Raw genomic sequence first — 19,902 nt, forward strand, 5'->3', positions numbered from 1 at the left:
ATCCAGGGAGCACGGACCCTTCCATCATGGCCCATTCATACAACAAATATGGAGCACTGTCTACATGACATCCTTTTATTTAAGGGGAGGATGCTTTCAGCATTTAAATGCTACACTTTGCCCATGTCTTATTTATAGCATTTACACCAAGTTTGAGCAACATTCCTGTTTCATTTCCACTGGACTAGCTGCTCTCATTTTCAACCACGATGTACCACATTAAAAACTGGTGTCACACCACTTGTTAGTCAATTTAAAAGACTGCTTTGAGAAGGAAAGAAGAAGATAACTACCATTGTCTTCCCCACTTGATACTCATCGGGATGCAGGTGTAGCTGATCCATGCAGTGCTGGATGTTCTCTCTGGTGGTACCGGTGCCCTGTGGCAGCAGCACACTGACGTGATGGACAAAATCCTATCAAGAGAATCACAAAGAGAAGGGTGTTAATGAGAAGTATTTTATTACCTCTTCTGAATGAGCCTTGTGTTTGTCAAAAATAAGATTTAGTGGTTGTGTAAACTGAAGGAGTGCTCTGTAACTTCTGACTCTGGCTGGAAAAAAAAACAAAAAAATGTCCAGGAACATGTGGTTTTAGGTAAGAGTCCATGCTGTCCATATTTGCAGGGGTTCAAACATCATGGTGTAAATATGCAGAACTCCCACCCTTATAACTGAGGCTCATTGTCTGAATTCAATACAATCTGCACCCTGGGCTGTAGGGGGTGGACAGGGAAACAGATGCTGTGTTTATACAATTACAAGCATGGGGAGTGTTTCAGAGACCTGAGGACAATGAAGAGGCACAGTCCTCCAAAGTGATACCATGCCCAAGATATTTCTCATTAGTGCTGACCGCAGCACTAAACGCCGTATGTTTGGAGGAATTTTTGGTGAATGACGATGTCTGATGCTAAAATTATCTGAGTGAGTTCATCGAAACAAGAAAGATGTTTTATGAGTTTTGCTTTAAGGTACTGAGAATTTTCAGTCCATGCAAATAACACAATATCCTTTTATATTAGTTTTCAAACTAAAATGCCCCCATTTAGGGCATCAAGCATTTAAATGAAACCATCTGAGTGCAAACTACTAAAAACAACTCAAATATGATCAGACAGAGGCTGACTGTTACATATAAGTATTGGGCATGACAATATTGACAGGTTGATCAATATCTACAGTTTACAGTACTGTCATAAGTTTCCACCATACTAACTCCATCAAATGCTGAAAATCAATGAGTCAGAAGTTCCCCTACTCAAATGTACTGTAGTAAAGTGGAAGTACACACAAAAGTAACACTACCAGGTGCCCAAAAACTGTACTTTAGTAAACCTAGTGAACCTATCCTGAGTAAGTTGGACATTGTGTCTCTTCTCTGACTCATTTTTGCTGCTTTCGGTGCCATAAATGAAATACCATCGCCCGTTACTGTATTTGGGGAGCAGCAGGAGTCGATACCACTACGGCTTCATGGAAAAATCAGTTTGTGATTTGGTGAGGTGACTCCTTAACAAGCTAACAAAGTGACTTAATTCTTTGCCTAAAGCCTTGGCAAGATGTGACTGGCACAAATTAACATTCAAAACCACAATATGGAAACTAATGTGAGAATACACCGGCGTGGGAGTGAGCCACTCCCAAACTTTTTCTGCCCAACGACTCACTTCCAATCTGCCTTTAACATGATCTGCTTTATTAGTCACACAGCATTTCTCACAGGCTTGACATCATTCTTATGGGAGCCAGTGCGGTTAAAGATGGCTGCCACTTCACATCCCCCACAATTCCCTTCCACACACACACACACAACACACAATGAACCCCACAAGCAACACGTTTTCTGGAGATGAATTCATTACTGGCACCCAAACTGGTGGAAACCTGAGAGCTGAGTTACGGTTCGTGAGCGGCGAGATTGATAGAGCAGCGGTGTTCTAGCCCCCACACGCCTCCACAGAGGGGACATGTTAACGTGATCTGCTGCTCTACTCCTTCTACCATTTGGCTCATTGAGTGTTTGCTTTTCTGGAAAACATGATTAAAGATTAGCAGATGAAATAAGCTATGACTCTCAGGAAATGAACACCATTTAAAGGGGATTTTATTTTTTTTAACAACAAAAAAGGCAGTTCGAGCACTGCTCAGCCTCTGATGATGTCTGTTGGTCTTTGATGAGAAAGTTCTTGAGCTTTTTGAGTGTGGAGACAAATATTTTTTTATCATATTAAATACAAAATGACAAGTTGTATTACCTTGAAGCTGTACTTGATGTTGTAACCCGATTGCCGGATGCGCACAGTCTCCAGCATACCAGTGTAGCGCAGCTGCCTCAGCACCAGGTTATCATTAAACCGTAAGGGCAGCTGAGAGAGGGAAGGACAGAGGAGAAAGCCACAGGAAAAGAAGATAAGGGAGGAGAAAATTAAAGAAGAAGAAGGAGGACAAGGAGTGGTGGAATATATAGGAGAAGAAGGGGAAATAATAAACAGCTTGAAAAAAGTTTCAACTTCAAAGGGAATGAAAAATGCTTTGAAAACTAAACCAAAACAGTCAAAGCCATCGCTGGCTGGAGTACCTTCTCAGCATTGGAACGGATGCACTTGACAAAGTAAGGCTCAGACTGGCCAAGAGTCTCCATTAGCTTATTGAGAGAGGCCTGCAGGATGAGACACAAAAACAAGGCATTAGATTGAACAGAGCAGGATGAGACACGCTTCACAGCTGTTTGACAGGCCGTGGGTAAAGTCAGCCGCGGCAGCACGACATCAGAGGTCATGATGGCTCTGTGTGTAAGCATGTGTGTTTCATTTCCACATGGAGTTATTGTGTAAACACATGCACATGTGTGCCAGCATGTGTGTGTGATAATTTAGTGGCGGGAAGAATTCAGTGTCCTCCTCCCCATCCATGGGAGATTAAAGCAATCAGCACAGCACAGGATGTGGAAAGTGAAGTCATCCACGCACAGGGTCCAGGGCTGCGTGCCAGAGGGGGGGGGGGGCCCACTGCTCACTTTTGAAGAAGTCGTGAAAAAAATGCAGTTTTAAGTTGTTGAAAGTCATTTTTAACCCTAACTGGCTTCCAATGACAATGTTTATCAGACATGTTTAACTGAAAGAGAAACTAATCTGATTATCCCATTAATGTCATGTAAACCTACATGACATTAAACGAAACACAATAGGTTTCTGGGCCTTTTTTTCTTGGCTTCCTTTTAAATTTTTAGTCACTGTAGGCTCATTTTTCCCTGCACTATGAAGTCCTGCACCTCTACGGAAACAGAATAATCATGACTAGAGAAGCCATGATTATTCTTACTCTGCTCTGTGCAGGATAACGCTGGTGAAAAAGCCATAAATCAACTATGGTTTCTTAAATGCATTTAGATGCATGAGGATTGCAACATTTTTTGTTTAGAGTTTAGTTTTCTTAGATGTGGTCATATTTCCTAACACTGTGACTGAGACTAATCTCTTGCACATGATACATTCAGGAACCACTGGTAATTCCTATACTTCCCTATGATAGATAGTGTAATAATACACATTTAGAACTCACCAGCAGAGGACTCACAAAACCAACAGTAGTTCACGGTAGTTTAAATGGGTGGAAAAAGCTGAAGTCAGTGTTCATCCCATCTGTGTGAGGGTGTGTCAGTCAATGAGTAAAACCATTTTTTTAACTTTCTCACCAAATCAAATGTATTTTTTTTATTGCCAGACATGATGTCATACATCTGCGGCTTTTGGGTGGGCATTATTACGTAACACCACACACACACACCGGACAAACACTGGGATGAGAAAGTGGACAGTGAAGGCCTGTGGACAGGCAGAGAAATGATGTTTCCACCCACAGTCAGAGATTCCTCCGTCCAGCTCATGATAGTCCTGTTATTTTTACTGAATCATTCAGCTCTGCAGAATGCAGTGTGTCTGACCTGGAACTGTGCGCTGATACTGGGCGGTTTCTTCTTCTTGTGGAGGTGAAGCAGCGACTTAGTAATGCGGTCGTGAAGCGTCAGGTTGCTGAGGTACTTCAGTGACTTGACATTCAGTAAATGCTGCGGGTGTGAGAGTCACAGAGAGTCAGCTGACACTGTAACACTACATCTGACATCACTACATCACTGATTCTGAAGGTATCTTGTACTGTACCTTTGGAAGAATTGGCTTTGATTTATAGTTTTTGTTCCTCCTGTTTAGAAAAAACACAAAAACACAAAAGTCAGTGCAGCAGCCAACAGGTGAGAAGGGTTTCACCGTCAGGTAAGAGGTCATCAGAGCATTCCATTAATTCCTGATTTTTTTTCCCCAGATGGGTCATATCCCTGTCAATGAAGTGGAACTTTATTCATCCCTTTGGGAAAGAAAATTCTCTCCTCCCCTCCTGTGAGGAGGTCAAAGGTCAGGGTCAGCTAAAGAACAGCACTGACTGAGCTGCCAGGAATGCAGAGATTACTGAAGGACTCTTCATCACGGCAGATGTTAGAATCCCCTCAGGTTTACAGATGTCTTTTTGACCCTTACACCACAATCCTGACCAAAATGATGCTGACAGCAAGCTCAATCTGTTAAACAATGTTAAAGCTGGGTTTGAAGTATAATGGTAACTGTCTTCATACTGACATGAGGATGTCATGGGCCCTCTCAAGAAGTTTGCTGCTGGCAGAGTTGACAAAGATGCCGTCTTCATCCGCAGTGGAGCTGCTGGATGATAAGCGGCTCTGTCGACCGACACGTCCGTTCCAGCCGAGGCCCGGAGAGGCCCTACAGACACAAAAAACACAAACAGAGCAAAGTCATTCAATTTACCAACTCTTAGAAACCTTTACATATATAACAATAGTAGCTTAGTATCACATTCTTTAGCATATGTTTATTGGTGGAAATTCAACAGGTTTGGATAATAACTGACAAAGAAATGATCTCAGATATAACCCCAAGCATAGTATACCAAATGTTTAGCTATCTATTGTACACACAGCTGTGTCTTTGTCCTTTAAGAGCACCTGTAGAACTTTAAACTGAATCAAACGGTGCCTGCATTTGTAAAAGGGGACATTTCTCCCAGGAGGAATGTCACCTGTGGGGGCAGTAGTTCCCATGTTTTCCCTGAGGAGAGAGTGAAATGTATCTCAAACAGAATTCCTTCCCTCAAACCTCAAAGTGTTTAAACCTCAGGCCTCAAGGTGAAACCATAACCACTTGCCCAGAAAACAAACACAAATACGAGCGGTCGGGTTATGGTTACAACAAATCTGAAGTTTTTTTTTTGTTTTAGCCCAGAGGACAAGACAAGAGGAGAAAAATCAAATGCACCAAGTAATGAGAAATAACAATCTCATTGTTCATAATGTGATTGCTGTGAGAGCACAGCTGAGTCAGTGGATATTTATCATCTGAAGGTCCACTGGAGCAGTTTATTTTGTTTCCAGTATCATTGTTTATAGGTTTACAAGCATTCCTGCAGACAAGTTACAGGCCACACACCATAACACAGCAGCAAGATGTGTTTGGTAACTCGCACTGTGTTATTAGGAAGGGGTGGAATCACTCCTAGAGAGAAAGCGTGGTGGGACAGCAGCCTGCAGAGAGGGTTTTAATGGCTGATAAAATACAATTCAATACAAGCACAGAGCAGAAGGAGGGAAGAGCTGGTTATAAGAAAGGTGCAGAGACAGCTGTTTGATTGGAAAGTGAGTTCCTTCAGCAGAAAACGTGTCTGATGATGTAAACCACTCGAGTCTGAACAAAGGCTGCTGCACGAAGAAAAAAATCTAATATATTGTTCTTGTTTTCAGTCAGTTTGTCTTAACCTTAATCAGCAAATATAAGCATGTCTAATTAACAAGTTGTCTCTCATTAAATTAAACATAGCAGCTCATTTAACACTAGCAGTGATTTATATGGTTCACTGTTCCAACAGCTGGAGCTTTCCCAACTTTAAAAACGGTTGGTTGGTAGCAGCCAAAATGGCATCCATTAGAGGTGAGATACATCATTTTACACCCAACCTTTGACGTGTCATGGGTGCACCATGGTGCCTGGATGCTGTACCCACGATGTAAAGCATCCAGGAACTCATGGTGCACTATATGACCTGTGAACATGCACAAAACCTAGTAAGATAAGCACAGATCAGTCTGAGGCACATCTGGTGAATGTGATCATTAGCATTCAGATGATTTCACATTGTTGTAGTCTTGCTTATTAAATTAAAAAAAAAGATGTTCAACAATGTGTAGAAGAAGTTGAAAGATAGCAACCAGGAGTAAAACAACAAATAAACAATGCTTCTCTCACACCACCTCATATAGTTGCATCCCTACAGTCCCAGATGTGCAGTACAGACAGATGATTTGCACTACCACCCTGCTATTCATAACCTTATATAGGTATAGTAGTAAAATATAATAGTAAAAATACATGTGGGTAGATAATCTACAGATATACATGTGTAAATCAAAGTCTTTGGATTTAAGCTTTTTCTGGGTTCATGTTCTATCATTACATAATCTTAGGACCCGTGTTTGAGGTTTATTGTCTATGACCAAATCAGAAAATATGTTTTGACATCACTATATGTAGTGAAACACAAATCTTCTCTTTGCATCTGGCCTTCCAAATAAAGGAGAATTTCTCCCCAGTTGCTCATCGATCTCAGTAAGTGGTAATGGTACAACATGCCATTTGTAGTGTAGTTTGTCTCCATAGTCTCTCTGAGAGTCCCATAAAGCACTGCACTGTCTGGTGCTCTGTCCAGCCAACAAGCACCCTGCAGGGACCGAATATTTATCACTCCCCGGGCACTCCTCTCCAATGCATAGCTGTGCCTTTACATCACGGAGGAAGCAGCTGCGCAGGGTTTAGTGCTCTCTTAGTATGTGCAGGATGAGTGCGCCGAGAGGGAGGCAGAAGCAGGGCAGAGGTTGCAAATCATATTAGGAGGGGATTTTAACAGCTCCAGACTGAGCTCCTGTGTAACAAAAGCTGTCTTGTATGAGTCCCTCTGTGCTACCAGTCGTGGTTGCTGCCCACTAATCTCACGGTCCACAGCTAATTAAGAGGAAGTGCTGGGCCGTTGTCTCGGTGGGGTGGTATGAGAGCAACGCTTGGGGTCACAGCACAGTCATCACTCTTGTTTTTAAAGGCATGCACCGACTCAATGCCCAGAGGTGAGAATCATGGATTAGAATCAAATATATATTATTTAAAGGACCTTTCTGTTAGACTTGGAGGGACTGATCAGCAGTACTATATGGTAGCTAATTTGTTTTCATTAGTGTAAGTTGTCGTGTTTTTGTTAGCTTAGAAATTAACCTTTCATACCCACATGGGAAGAGGGTTCTTTTCCGAACCACTGACTATATAACAGATGGACAGTGCGGTTCCGGCCCTGCCCATTGTACAAAAGCGAGGCCATTCTTTTTGTTGGTAAAAGGATCTTGGAACTTGGTGTCTGCACAGTAGAGGTCAAGAGGTGAAGCTGCATAGTTCCACCAAAGATTCACCCTCTTCTGTCCTAAGCCAGCTGCTCGGCTGCTCCACTGGCTGCTAACTGCAGCGTTACTTCCTCATGTTTTAACCAACAATAACTAATTGTACACAAACATATCAGAAAATGATTTGAACACTGATAACTGTGATAAAAACTAGCTAACAAACCAAACCCTCTATGGGAAAAAAATATTAGTACCTGTAGTTGGGGATCTACGTCCCACACCACCAAAGGGAATGGTGTGGAAGGTGGCTGTAATTGCAATCTGTAAACCTCACCACTAGATGTCACTAAATTTCATCAATTGATCCTTTAAGTATGGCAGGACATCTATGGTGTGTAGGTGGCAAAGTGATCAAACTAGTTAGCTTCTGATAGTCTTTCCAGTTTCCTCTGAGATGTTTGTGCATCAAGTTAAACATCTTAAAGAAATGTCGACACTCACCGTGGTGATCGCTCATTGATGGTGTTGCTCCCCTGAAGGTCAGACAGTGGCGTACGTGGAGTTTTTCTGGTCACACCTGATCACGAGCAGAGGGGTTAGCATCAAGCGAAAGAACACAAGAACCCAAAACACACACAAAACCAAGACACTGGCACACAAACGATAACAAACCCCTTCCCAAGCAAAGACACACATCTGACACCATGTGACACTCCAGTGTTATTGCAGCGAGTGTTATGTGCCTTTTTATTGGAACTGCAGGTGATTTAAACAAAGATCTGTGAGGTTAACAACAAGGTGCTGTTGTTAGTGTTGGGCTGTAGACAGTGATACTGTTATTCAGTTTAGTCTGGGCTGTGGATTAGGTTGATTATTTTAAATACTTACAACTACCAAATAAAGGGAATCAAAGGTTGTTATGTTACTGCACTGTGGTGGTACACTAGCATTCCCTCTGATCCTTCAGCTAATCAATCAATCACAGTGGTGAGAAATAAGACGACTACAGTGTGTTAGCCTACTCATGAAGCAGTCTGTGACTGTATACCGTTTCCAGTTTCATCACTTTGAAAAACATTCTCACTCTCATCTGGAGCTGTGGCACAAAACAAAAAGACACAAACACATTTGAGTGTGACAAAATATTTGTCGAGGAAGAGTATGTGAGGTCGGCTGTATGTCCTGCACCACATGGAAAGCTGCTTTTGAGCAAGTTAGCAGTAATACTGTCCGTGTCCCATCTAATAATAATCACACATCCTCCCCTTCTATCACCATCACCAGTCTATGTGGTATTAGTGAAGGCAGTTGCTGGACAAGCAGCTATTTCCACTGCCTTGTACGGCAAGTGTTGCTTCCACTGATTAAAAGTTAACTTACAGAGCAACATAAACATGCATTTTCTGCAAGTATTTAAGCAGCATGGTGTAAGTGAGAGAGTGAAGCATGCAAGTGAACAACATGCAAGACAAGACATAGAACAAAAGCATGCAAGTGCATAAGAGGAAGGGAAGAGGGAGACAGAGGGAGCGGAGACCGACAAGCATCTAGTCTAAAATTAAAGCTGTGAATCACATCACAAAGCAAACATATCAAAATAACAAATAAACAAAGGCGTCTCTTCAAGTTTGGAAGATCCTATTGATCTCTTTTGGCAGTACAGTCGATGTTGGTCAGTCTCTTCCCTGCAGTCTCCCTCATCATGAAAGTAGGAGGAGTTATTATAGTATTGGCAGCCTTACTGTACTTCTCCTCTTTGCATCTCTGCAGGATCTCTAAGCTTCTCTGATGCACAGGGTGCTGCAGAAAGCTAAAACTATCCACACTTTTCAATACTGCACAGGGAGCAGCGTCATCATGCCCTTGGAGAAGCAAAACAAAAGAAAAAAAAAACAACAGACACAAGGAAAGAGAAAAGGGGGGAAAAGAGGAGAGAGAGAGAGAGAGAAATGACAGATTAGACGGTGAAGAAGAGATCAGGAGATGCAGTTGTCTACTGGAGAAAGACCTGCACATGATCAACATTCAAAACCTGCTGTCGGTGGCAGCAGGAGGGAGTTTGACATTGTAGTTCTGAGTGTTCACCCCAAAAAGGCTCATCTATACATGATCTTCTAGGTGTTTCTGTGGCCTGATTCTGTGGTGCACTTTTTAGACAAGATGAATTACACTTACAGCTGTAATATTATTATAAAGAAAAAAAAAACCTGCCTTATTTAAAATTTTGCAAAAATGTTTTAGAAGACATGTAATAGATTCCCTTGGGTGACACTGATATCTTTAGTGGTGAGGTTTTAGCAGAGACTTCTAAAGGAAAATCTACTTTCACATGAAGTCATCTACACTTAATGTGTAGGAAGGATCAAGAGGGAGCAGAGGGGAGGTCTGAGTCACACGTCGGCAGAGCTAAAAGAACGTCTGATGGTAATTTCTGAGGGGAAGAGAGGGCATTCATAGAAAGCACAAGCTGAGAGAAACACAGAGCAGGAGCTACTGTAAATACATGACAATTCTACTGGCGCTATGCACACGCAAACTACACAACAAAGGCTACTGAAACACAAAATACAGTGGAAATAAAGCAAACTATAATGATGGCAACATTATCACTGTTCTTTTATCCTCTATGCTCATATGAGCTTCATCTGTATTGCTGTATTGAATATACTCTGCATCTTTGCTGCTGTATAATGAGAATATTAGCAGATTATCTGTTGGGGCTCACCACTCTTCTTCTGTGTGTGTCTCTTTCCAGCCTCTCTAAAAGCCACCAGGGCCCTGAAGTAGGCTCGAAGAACCGCCCAGCGGAAAGTAGCTGACGGGTCGATGCCGATCAGCCCGCAGATGAAGGCGTTTTTGCTGCTCTTCAGTAAAGCAACAATGTCTGGGCGCATGTGGTCTGTGTTCTTCTCCCTAAAATCCTGTCAGTACATGAAAGACATTTATATATTGGTGTTTGATCAGCCTCTGTCTCAGCAGAAAAAGAAAGCCTAGATATAACAGAATGGGATCTCAAACCTCCATTTCTGTGTAATTAAGGACAATGTGTGGAAGTGAAGATAGCACTGACCTTGACACCGTACTTGACCTTGCCAGCATAGTGTCGGATAATAAAGGCGGGCTCCATGACAGCAGGGAACTCGATGTAGCTGTTTCCTTCATGCTGCCGCTTGAACTTGTCCAACAAAGTCTGGTTGGTGGCCTGAGGGAAGCTAAAGGAGAGAGGAGAGAGTACATGTGTTTTTAATAAGAGAACCTGTAAACTACATCACCAGTGTTGTAAATCACACTGAAAGATTTTATTTTTTTCCACCTCTAATCCAATCTATTTATAGAGTACCACTGAAAAGAAAGAGGCAAATCCAACGTCATCTGATCTGTAGGCAGTTCTGACGCTTCAGGTTGAGGATTATCATTTTAAAGTGATCAGGGTTCACATTTCTTTCCAGTCCTTTAACACAGCGAAGAGCCAGAAAATCAACAGCTTACAGGAAGAGGCGCAGGGAAGAATGGGACACCGGGGGGTTTTGGAACAGGGTGAAACCTGAGCTATGAAAACAGTGCAGCTGAAGGCACAGAGCTTTCCAGCTTTTCTAAAAGTGAGAGGAATTTGTGTAGAAGAAACACATTAATATCATCCTCTGCATTTAGATGCTAGACAGTCATCTGTCTACAAACACCAAAACAATTAGCTAAAAGAGGCCGTCTGCGATGACAACATTTACATTATATTTATATTTATATTTTATGTTTTATAGGTATTTTATTACATTGTTGTGTGCTAGTTACTCTGAACATTTGTTTGGTTTGAGAGCTGTCACATAAACAAAGTCTGATTGAGTGATTGAAGGTGCCAAGCTGGAGTTAAACCAGAGAATCGGCAGTTAAGTCAGATCATTTGCCAATTTCATTTCAACCTGCCTCAGGCACCGAGTGATGATGATTATTTCCTTCATTTCTGCACAAATGAACCAGCCCAACAGGCTGAAGGACTCACTTGCACTCCTCATCCAGCAGGTGGAACAGCGCTGTGGGCTTCTTGCTGATCAGGTTGATGCAGCCTGTGTTGTCGATGTAATCGATGTTTCGCCAGCTGATGCCCTCCGCTCTGTATTCCTCCTGCAGGGTCACACAATGGAAACAGAGAGCTCTCACTGTGTTCAGTAATGACTCCAAATGTCTTGTGTCAGAAGGACAGTCAACATTAGGTTTCCCATAAAAATTAAACATCATGTTTTTTTTTTTGTTTTACAATCAAAGCAACAATGTTGTTTGAAGGGCAGCTTCTATGTGTGCTCTTCCTGATGGTTTAATAATGGGAGAGGCATTTATCTGTATTCTTCCCCTACATGTTGTTTTCCTGTGTTCCTGGGAAAGAGATTTAACCAATAAAGACCTTAATCCAGCCGAGGTTTAATAAAAATCACTGGAATCTCCTTTTTTCCCTTGTATTTCTCCCTCTAACTCTCTCTCTCCCTGGAGTCAGAAGGCAGAATCAAATCAAGTTAATTACTGTTGTTTACTCTGCGATTTGTGCAGAAGACAATAAAGTTCACAGAGAAGAAGGGGAGATGTTCTTCACTAAAAGTAACATCAAATGAAAAGGAATGTTCTGCAGAACTTTTGTGTTTATAACATATTTCAACATTCATTTCTCATTTCGGGTACAAAGAAGTGTCGCAATTATGGGACAGTTGTTAAATGCTAACGAAAGATGCAAGCTGTTAAAGCCAGAAATGTTAGGATCAGGATTATTTAAAGGTTGTCTAAATTTGTGTCTAAATGTGAGAATCTTTGAAATAGGACAAAAATAAGATGAGTGTGTCATCACTGGATCCCGTTTCCTCCGGCTTGTTGATAAAGTGACAGTTGTTTGTGGCTGAGCGACTCACTAAAGACAGGTTTAAACTGGAGACACATACAGAGGCTGGAAGAAGCGAACACCTGTGTAATATGCTGCACTCTATAATGTTATTTAACAGGCCTGGAATTATAATATTCAATTTGAGGGAGTCAGGTGGGAGCTGAGTCAACTCTTTGGTAATCGCTGAGTTGTGGTTTGTGGGAGTGCTGCACAGGATACAGAACCCCACCCACTCCACATGCCTTCAAATCATCATCCTACAAAGGCAGCGATTCTGAATAAACCAATGAGAAAAGGAACCATAATACCAAATCTCCAGAGTGTTCAACTGTGTTGACAGCATGTTCTCTCTCTTACAGGCTGCAGAACTGATTAGTGTTGGACACATTTTTATGAACATGCATCATCACATTAATGATTTTACTTGCTAGTAAGCAAAGTTTCATTCTAGTGTGTGTGTGTGTGTGTGCGTGCGTGTGCATCATGCTTGGGTATTCCAAACGTTTAGTCCAGAGTCTTATCTGTTCTGCAGCCACAGATGAGCCACAGCAGATAAACCAACAATCAGTGACTTGTTCCTTCCTTCAACCTTTCCTTCATTCTTCTTCATATCTTGCTGGATACGACCATCAATGCACCCCTAAGGTGTCCATTAAGCCTATGCAGTGACTCACTGGTTGGCACATGAATTGATTTGATTGTAACCTTAGACAAGGGCCTGAATAGAGCCTCAGCAGAAATATGAAGCTCAGGATCAACCCACGTTTTTTCAGGCTGCTATCATTTTTTTTCTCACTCACACCACTAATTATATTGTATTCTATTCTATTTACAGCCCTGATAAACAGTGTGTGTGATTGATCTATGAAAACTATTTAATATTGTCACAGCCCTGTTCACATGCACAGAAACTGAGTGAAGCTCAATATGTATCTGTGAAAAGCTGATGATGAGGATAATAAAACTTGATGTATGTGTGAAAACACTGCTGTGATTGTGCACAACAAGCGTCTGACCTGATATAAAAAAGGTTAGGCACAGAAACTAGCTTAGCTTCAGGAATTAGGCACATCTTGGACAGGTTCTTCTACCATTTCCAGCACCAACCGGCAGATTTTAGGTACAGAGCTACATTACAAAATGTGCTTAAACATGTTAATACATTATTTTAAATCTGCGATGGCTGCACGTTTAACCAAAAACAGGCTGTCAGGTTGCTTTTCAATAAACCGAAAGTGTTGGAAATGTAACAGGAGAAAGTAAATTATAATGTAGTCCAAGAAAAACTGTCTTTGTAAAATAATACATTACATCCAGACTGCATCACTATAGCAGAGAGTGCTTTTAATCCCAACTGTTTTGCTTGAGGCTGGATCTATTATGACTTGCAGTAACCAGTAGCACAGGAAGTATTGTGGGATTCCAAATATCAACAAACTCTGGAAGCAGAAGAGGTCTGATATTACAAGAGTGTAAACATGCCTAATAATAATCTACTATGAACGACCTAATGATACTAAAGATTAAGAGAGCCCCTTTCTTATTTTTAAAATTAAAATAGGGATGGAAGAATATTCTGTTGCTTAGGACTCATTTCGTTTGCTTTATGAATCTTTGAAACCTCCACAAACCAACATCTAAAACAAACATGCCTTTGAGGTTTCTTCTTGCGACATACGCACATCTACAGGATGACAAGACTGAAGTTGACTGAGGGTACAGACATGTCTCGGTGTAATTCATGAAACTGCAAAGTGGCTCCATCGCCCCCAACATGTCTGGGCAGGCCTGCTGATTCAGTTGATCTCAAGGAAAACACAGTGTGTAACTTACAGGCAAATCTTACAGATCATGACTTTAAAAAAAAAAAAAAGCTCTTTGAAGTTAATCAGCTCACTAAGAGAACATACATTCTCAGCTGGGGGTGGTCACACAGGGAGGGAGGGTGGGGTGAGTCATACGGCTGTTGCATAATGTGATGGAGAATTCCTCCATTGTTTCTGTGTCATTGTAATGTAGAGTGTGTGCACTGTGAGGCATGATAAGGATGAGGGATTTCCTTGGAAGTAGACACAGCCGCAGCTTAGGTGGGTAGATTTACAAAATGTCAAAATAACAGCTCCTGTAATGCCAAGAAGTTAAGCTCTACAGTCAAACTGTTCCAGTAGGGTAAAGTTCTAAAGAACTTACTTGTTCCAGCTTGAAGATGTGCTGGTTGAAGTAATGCTGGAGACGTTCGTTGGCAAAATTGATGCAGAATTGTTCGAAGCTGTTGTTCTCGTAATCCTCAAAACCAAAAATGTCAAGCACCCCGATGGACAAGATCTGAAGAATACAATTTAAATAGTACAGGTCACTGTCTCACCAAACAAAACCTCATAAGTAGTGTCATTGTGTGTCATGGTCTCACCTTGGTGGTCTCCTCCAAGTCCTTGATGTTAAGCAGAGCGTGGTTGATCCTAAAGACTATCCAGTCAAACAGAGCGCTGTACAGGGATTTAGCCATGGAGTCTCGCACGGTACCGGCCTGGAGGTGGACAAACAAAGTCAGTATCAGGTTAGACCTAAATGTATGTTTCCTGATACAGTGTTATATCAGAGACAGATTATTTTGACAGCATCTGAATGTGACTTCATGTCTGAAGGAGCAGCTTGATTGCTCTTCAATAAAAGTCATGTTGATAATCTTGGAGAGATTTTGTACCATTTATATTCAGGCATGCAGTCGCCACACCAAATCATAACCTAGAAACAACAGAGAAAGAAGTCCAGACGTCTGCAGATGTCTGTGGACCTTGGTCTGGTTTTGGCTAGGAGCAGATGGAAAATGAGGACATGGTTTATGGAAAGGCAGGACTGGGCCACACCAATGGCAAGAGAGAGAGAGAGTGAGAGGGCTGCTCAGAATCTTGAAGACATGGACACCATGTGCAGGTTTAGTATGCCGTTTTAAGTTGTGAAGAACCAAAATCTTACTGCTGTAGCTGCTGAGTGATTGCATTATTCATTGACGGTCCATAATTGATCAATTGGTCCTTGTATTCTAAAGTTTCGAGTTCAGATCTTTCATTGAACTGGTGAAGCTTCGAACCATATTGTGAGTATTTTGATGATAACTTTGTGTTTTTGCTGTTCTTCCTGTTTCAACATCGTATCAGGAAGCTCAAAGAAATCTTCAGAATTCGGTGTGGAAGAACCTGCCTGTCCTGACCTCACCACCCTTCATCAGTCTTTACAAATGCTGTCCACACCCTTCAGTCCCTATAGTGTATCTCATGTCTGGCACACATACCCATGGCTTGTAGGTATACCTGCAACCATAAAGATCTGAACGACAGAATGCTGTCACTGAAACAGACTAATGAAGCTACAGACCACTGATTTAATCCAGCTGTAGCTGCTTGAACAGTCATTGCTGTAGGTGCCATCTGATGCTTGCAGACATTGTTCCTGAACTCATTGTCCTACACATCTGCATTGCACATCAGAGCTTGGCCTCGTAATATTCCACTTTTGTTCTAGTCCAGCATGAAAAAAAACTAGGTACATTTAAACATAGAAAATAAAACAGATTTATATCAAAGGTTTTCAAAAACATTGGCCTATAGTTTGAAAATCATTCATCTACAATGAGTCTAGATGTGCAGACAGTTTAAAAATCAACCATTAATACTTTGACCTGAGTGAAAATCACGTCCCCACAGAGCGATCAGTAGTTCCCAGAAAATAGGCTGTCCAAAATGTAAAAAGCAGATATACAAAAAAAAAAGAGTATTACCATCCAAACACAGTGTTATTTCCTGCTGGCACAGAGACTAACATTACAGACATGCTGGCAGGCTGTGATGTGTCACAGCAGGACGTCCCTGGGCCAATATTAATGTCATTAAATAGCCTAACACTCATCAGGGGGACTCATGCCAGTGCAATCGAGTGAAGCACAGGATGAATGACAAGCCAAGCTCTGCAGAAGGTGAGCTATAAACCGCACCAAGAATAACCTATGAGGCTCAGCTGCTGGGGAGATGTTACCATCACAAAGCTTCTGATGTTTAAAACTTTATGTTTAACTGAGAAAGAACAGTGCTGGGTTAGTGTTGTGTCTCCTTTCATAAACACACGGATTATTTGACAAAAGCTTCCTTGTTACATTATTGAGAAAAACGCACTAATTCCTGTATCCGCTGGAAAGATTTGACCTCGCCACAGACTTCAGAAACAAAACAAACCACTGGGCTCAAGTTAAAATTCTCTTGTTTCTAAATAATTAAGCAGGATATTTTTAGCATCCTCAGACCAAATATGTCTTCTACAAGCCTGAACAGACCCCTATATATATATATATATATATATATATATATATATATATATATATATATATATATATATATATATATATATATATATATATATATATATATATATATATATATATATATATATATATATATATATATATATATATATACACTGTGGTCTAGACTGTGGTCTAATGACCCATAAGCTTTTCATTATTTAGAGGAGGTTGGACTTAAAACATTCAAAAGCCTCATAAATCTGACAAAATGGAGAAAAAACTCATTACAGAAATGCTCAGATTTCTTTGAGGTTTCCGAGTGTATGATTCCAGTTAGCAGGCAATGAGATTGTTGAGACTGTTGGAACAATATTTACACGGAGACCACCCAGTGCGCTACCAAAACAATCACTGTTTGTTCATATAAAACAACTCCTAAATATCCAACAGGCCATTATGAGGTAGTTTTGGTGGGAATGTATAACACACACCACCGCAGAGACTGTGTGAAATACTGCTGAGAGTGTTTCCCTTCGTGTGTACGTAAAACTAAAAAAAACACATGAAGTGACAGTAAAATATGTTACGGACAATATTTAACGTGTCCATCCCTCCTCTCTTTCAGATGGCTCTCATCAGCAGACCATGATGTGTTTGTTTTCAGAGCGGAGGCACAAATGAAAACTGTAGAGAGGCTTGAAATGCCTTCCCTTCTCTCTAAACTGGCTGAAGGACTTGTGTGCGTGTGTGTGTTGGTGTGTGTGTGTGTGTGTGTGTGTGTGTGTGTTGGTGTGCATGTGTGTTCAAAAAAAGGAGAGCTGCAGATCCGGAACTTAGTGCATGCCGTCCTGCTGTAAACACAGCCCGGTCAGACTCAAGAGACACGACTACAGCGTGATTACTGAGTGGAGAAAGTGCCTTTAGTCACACAGAACAATGAACAAGTAAACAAAAACTGCACACACACTTGTGTGTCTAAAGTCTGAATAACAACATACTGTCTGTCCTTATGATTAGACATCAAACATTGCTGTTACTGAGAAATAAACAGGAACGTACTCTATGTCTTTTGATTTATAGCTAAATATCTTTACAAAAATGTGGTAAATGTTTAATGTTTACCTGTTTTGCAATCAGTATTATGACTGTGAAAAGCTACAAAACAAGTGTTTTAACCTGAGAAGTTCAAGACACAGATCTTTGGCAGAAACTTATGGGAAATGTGTGCAACACGCAGCTTCGCAGATTCACAATAGTCGGATTCCAATCTTCAATTCTTCCAGGCACAAAGTTACAAACACAGACATCAACGTGAAGCAAAAACTGGAGTTCGACCTTACTGATGTATTATTTAAAGTATATTTAATGAAGCAGCTGCATTCTCACCTCAGCCAGTCTGTAAGGAACGATCAGCTTCTCGCCCACAGTGACAGTCTTCCTTGTTGTCAGAGCTTCAAACAGCGTCTCTTCTTTGACCTGATAATGGCAGCGAGACAGTGAGAGAGTTGAATTCAAAAAGAAACCCGATAGTTTCCTGTTAAGCAGCATTTCATCTCTGAGAGTGTTTTAACACCTTCTCACTTTTTAGTGCAGAAATTAAAGTGATGGAGATAAATATGTTTACTCACTAGCAACAATAATTTACGATAATTGTTATGCATATGAGAGATAGAAGAGTCAACTAAAGAAATACATACTACAGTGCATACATATTAACCACACTGTTATGTACGACATAGTGTCGTTAGCATCTTTCTTGCTGTACCTCCAGCAGCTCTGAGATGACCGGCAGCGCCTCTGGGTTGCAGATGTCTATCGAGTCATCCCTGTAGGTTTTCCTCTTGTAGCGGATGTTGCCCAGATGAAGGATGGCAGAGAGCAGAGAGAAGATCCTGAACAAACATCAAACAAAGAGATGCTGCAATGTCAGCCAACTATAGAACTGGTGGTAGCTTCAGTTTGCAGTGAAGGTTTTTTTATTAGGACATGTTTGAGTCTTCTTCTTTGAAATCTCATCACACACTTCTCCGTGTGTGCGTGTGTATGTGTCACTCACTGTTTGCGTGTGGCAGGAAGAAAGCCCACCATCTCCATGGCCAGCTGAAGCCTCTCAAAGTCATGCTTCAGGTCCTCTCCTTCAACAGTGAAGCAGTCCTACGAACAAAGCAGTGCCCGCACGTTATCAGGCTGCGGCCTGGGAGCCGAACAAGCTAATGACAAGCTACCATGAGGTTCAGAGGGACCTACTGAAGACTGTTGACATACACAGAGCCTTAATGTTTTTAATGTTTACAGACTGTCTGGCAAAAATGCTCAAAATAGTTTTTTAGTTTACTTTGTAGCTGAAACAAAAAACAGCAGAGTAGCCTGAAGCAGAGAAAATGAATGACTCATACTGAAATAAGCTATCATTTAAGAAGTTTGGGGTCAAACAAAACAGCAACACTGCAGCCCGATGTGTCTGCTGAGCAGAAGCCAGTGCAGGAAAGATTTGGTGAGCTGCACAAGAACCTAGAGGACGATGATAATGCAGCAAAGAGAAGATTCTTCTAAAATAAGAACAATAATGTGTGCAGCCACACAGAGTATTCAATATTATAAATGTAAATATTATTTGGCATATGATGAGGAGTTACCCCTTTGGATACATCTGGATTACTTCTTTTATGACATCAGGAAACGCTTTAATGTTAGCTGTTCTCTAGATAAACACACACCAAACAGTAATATGAGCTCTGCTCTTTGCTTTATGGGCTTCTTCCACTATGGCTGCCATAATTATCACATACCGAGGCAGAAAGAAGACAAACACTCCAAACACGAGTCACACACTCTTACACCAAAGTGCCTCCTTAGCTCTCCGCCTTCATGGCACAAACATACACACACTGACCTATTGGTGACTCTGGTGTTACATTTCCACAGCAGGAACATTTATTTAAAATGTATATTAAAAACAAATCGTCTGGCTTATTAAAGCTCCTTTCCAACAAAAACAACTCAGTGATCTGTTTAAGGATTCCAGATGTTGGAAATGTAACTTAATGACGTTAAATATAATCACAATAATCAGGATACTTTAACTGAAAACATGTGATTTTGTTCAAAGTATAGATTATTACTGCATGGCTAATCACTATTCAAATACACAGGCAACTTACTGAGAAAGAAGGACTGAGAAATTCACTGTATTTCTGTGTAATTATCACAAAAATACCAACACAAACTAGACTTATTTTGATCACTGACATCCTCCAGTCCAGCACTTCTATCGCAGTATGTGATCTGACTG

General features: G+C 41.1%; 1 protein-coding gene across 5 annotated transcripts in view; it reads right to left on the bottom strand.

Annotated features, from left to right (window-relative positions):
- myo9aa (myosin IXAa) overlaps positions 1–19,902 on the bottom strand; it is a 78,339-nt gene that overhangs the window by 12,679 nt on the left and 45,758 nt on the right. For 4 of the 5 annotated variants that reach the window (XM_028401084.1, XM_028401081.1, XM_028401082.1 and 1 more), the window contains 16 exons: positions 18,667–18,764; positions 18,376–18,502; positions 17,997–18,086; positions 14,724–14,840; positions 14,504–14,638; positions 11,447–11,568; positions 10,520–10,661; positions 10,175–10,370; positions 9,192–9,311; positions 7,951–8,026; positions 4,634–4,774; positions 4,163–4,202; positions 3,946–4,068; positions 2,581–2,661; positions 2,258–2,368; positions 294–416 (listed from right to left, as the gene is read on the bottom strand). In XM_028401084.1, coding sequence (XP_028256885.1) covers positions 294–416; positions 2,258–2,368; positions 2,581–2,661; positions 3,946–4,068; positions 4,163–4,202; positions 4,634–4,774; positions 7,951–8,026; positions 9,192–9,311; positions 10,175–10,370; positions 10,520–10,661; positions 11,447–11,568; positions 14,504–14,638; positions 14,724–14,840; positions 17,997–18,086; positions 18,376–18,502; positions 18,667–18,764 — 1,842 coding nt within the window. The remainder of the gene's footprint in view (positions 1–293; positions 417–2,257; positions 2,369–2,580; positions 2,662–3,945; positions 4,069–4,162; positions 4,203–4,633; positions 4,775–7,950; positions 8,027–9,191; positions 9,312–10,174; positions 10,371–10,519; positions 10,662–11,446; positions 11,569–14,503; positions 14,639–14,723; positions 14,841–17,996; positions 18,087–18,375; positions 18,503–18,666; positions 18,765–19,902) is intronic. The other variant, XM_028401083.1, reaches the window with a different exon arrangement.

The sequence above is a fragment of the Parambassis ranga genome, chromosome 3 (genome assembly GCF_900634625.1).
Source record: "Parambassis ranga chromosome 3, fParRan2.1, whole genome shotgun sequence".
NCBI classification, from domain to species: domain Eukaryota; kingdom Metazoa; phylum Chordata; class Actinopteri; family Ambassidae; genus Parambassis; species Parambassis ranga.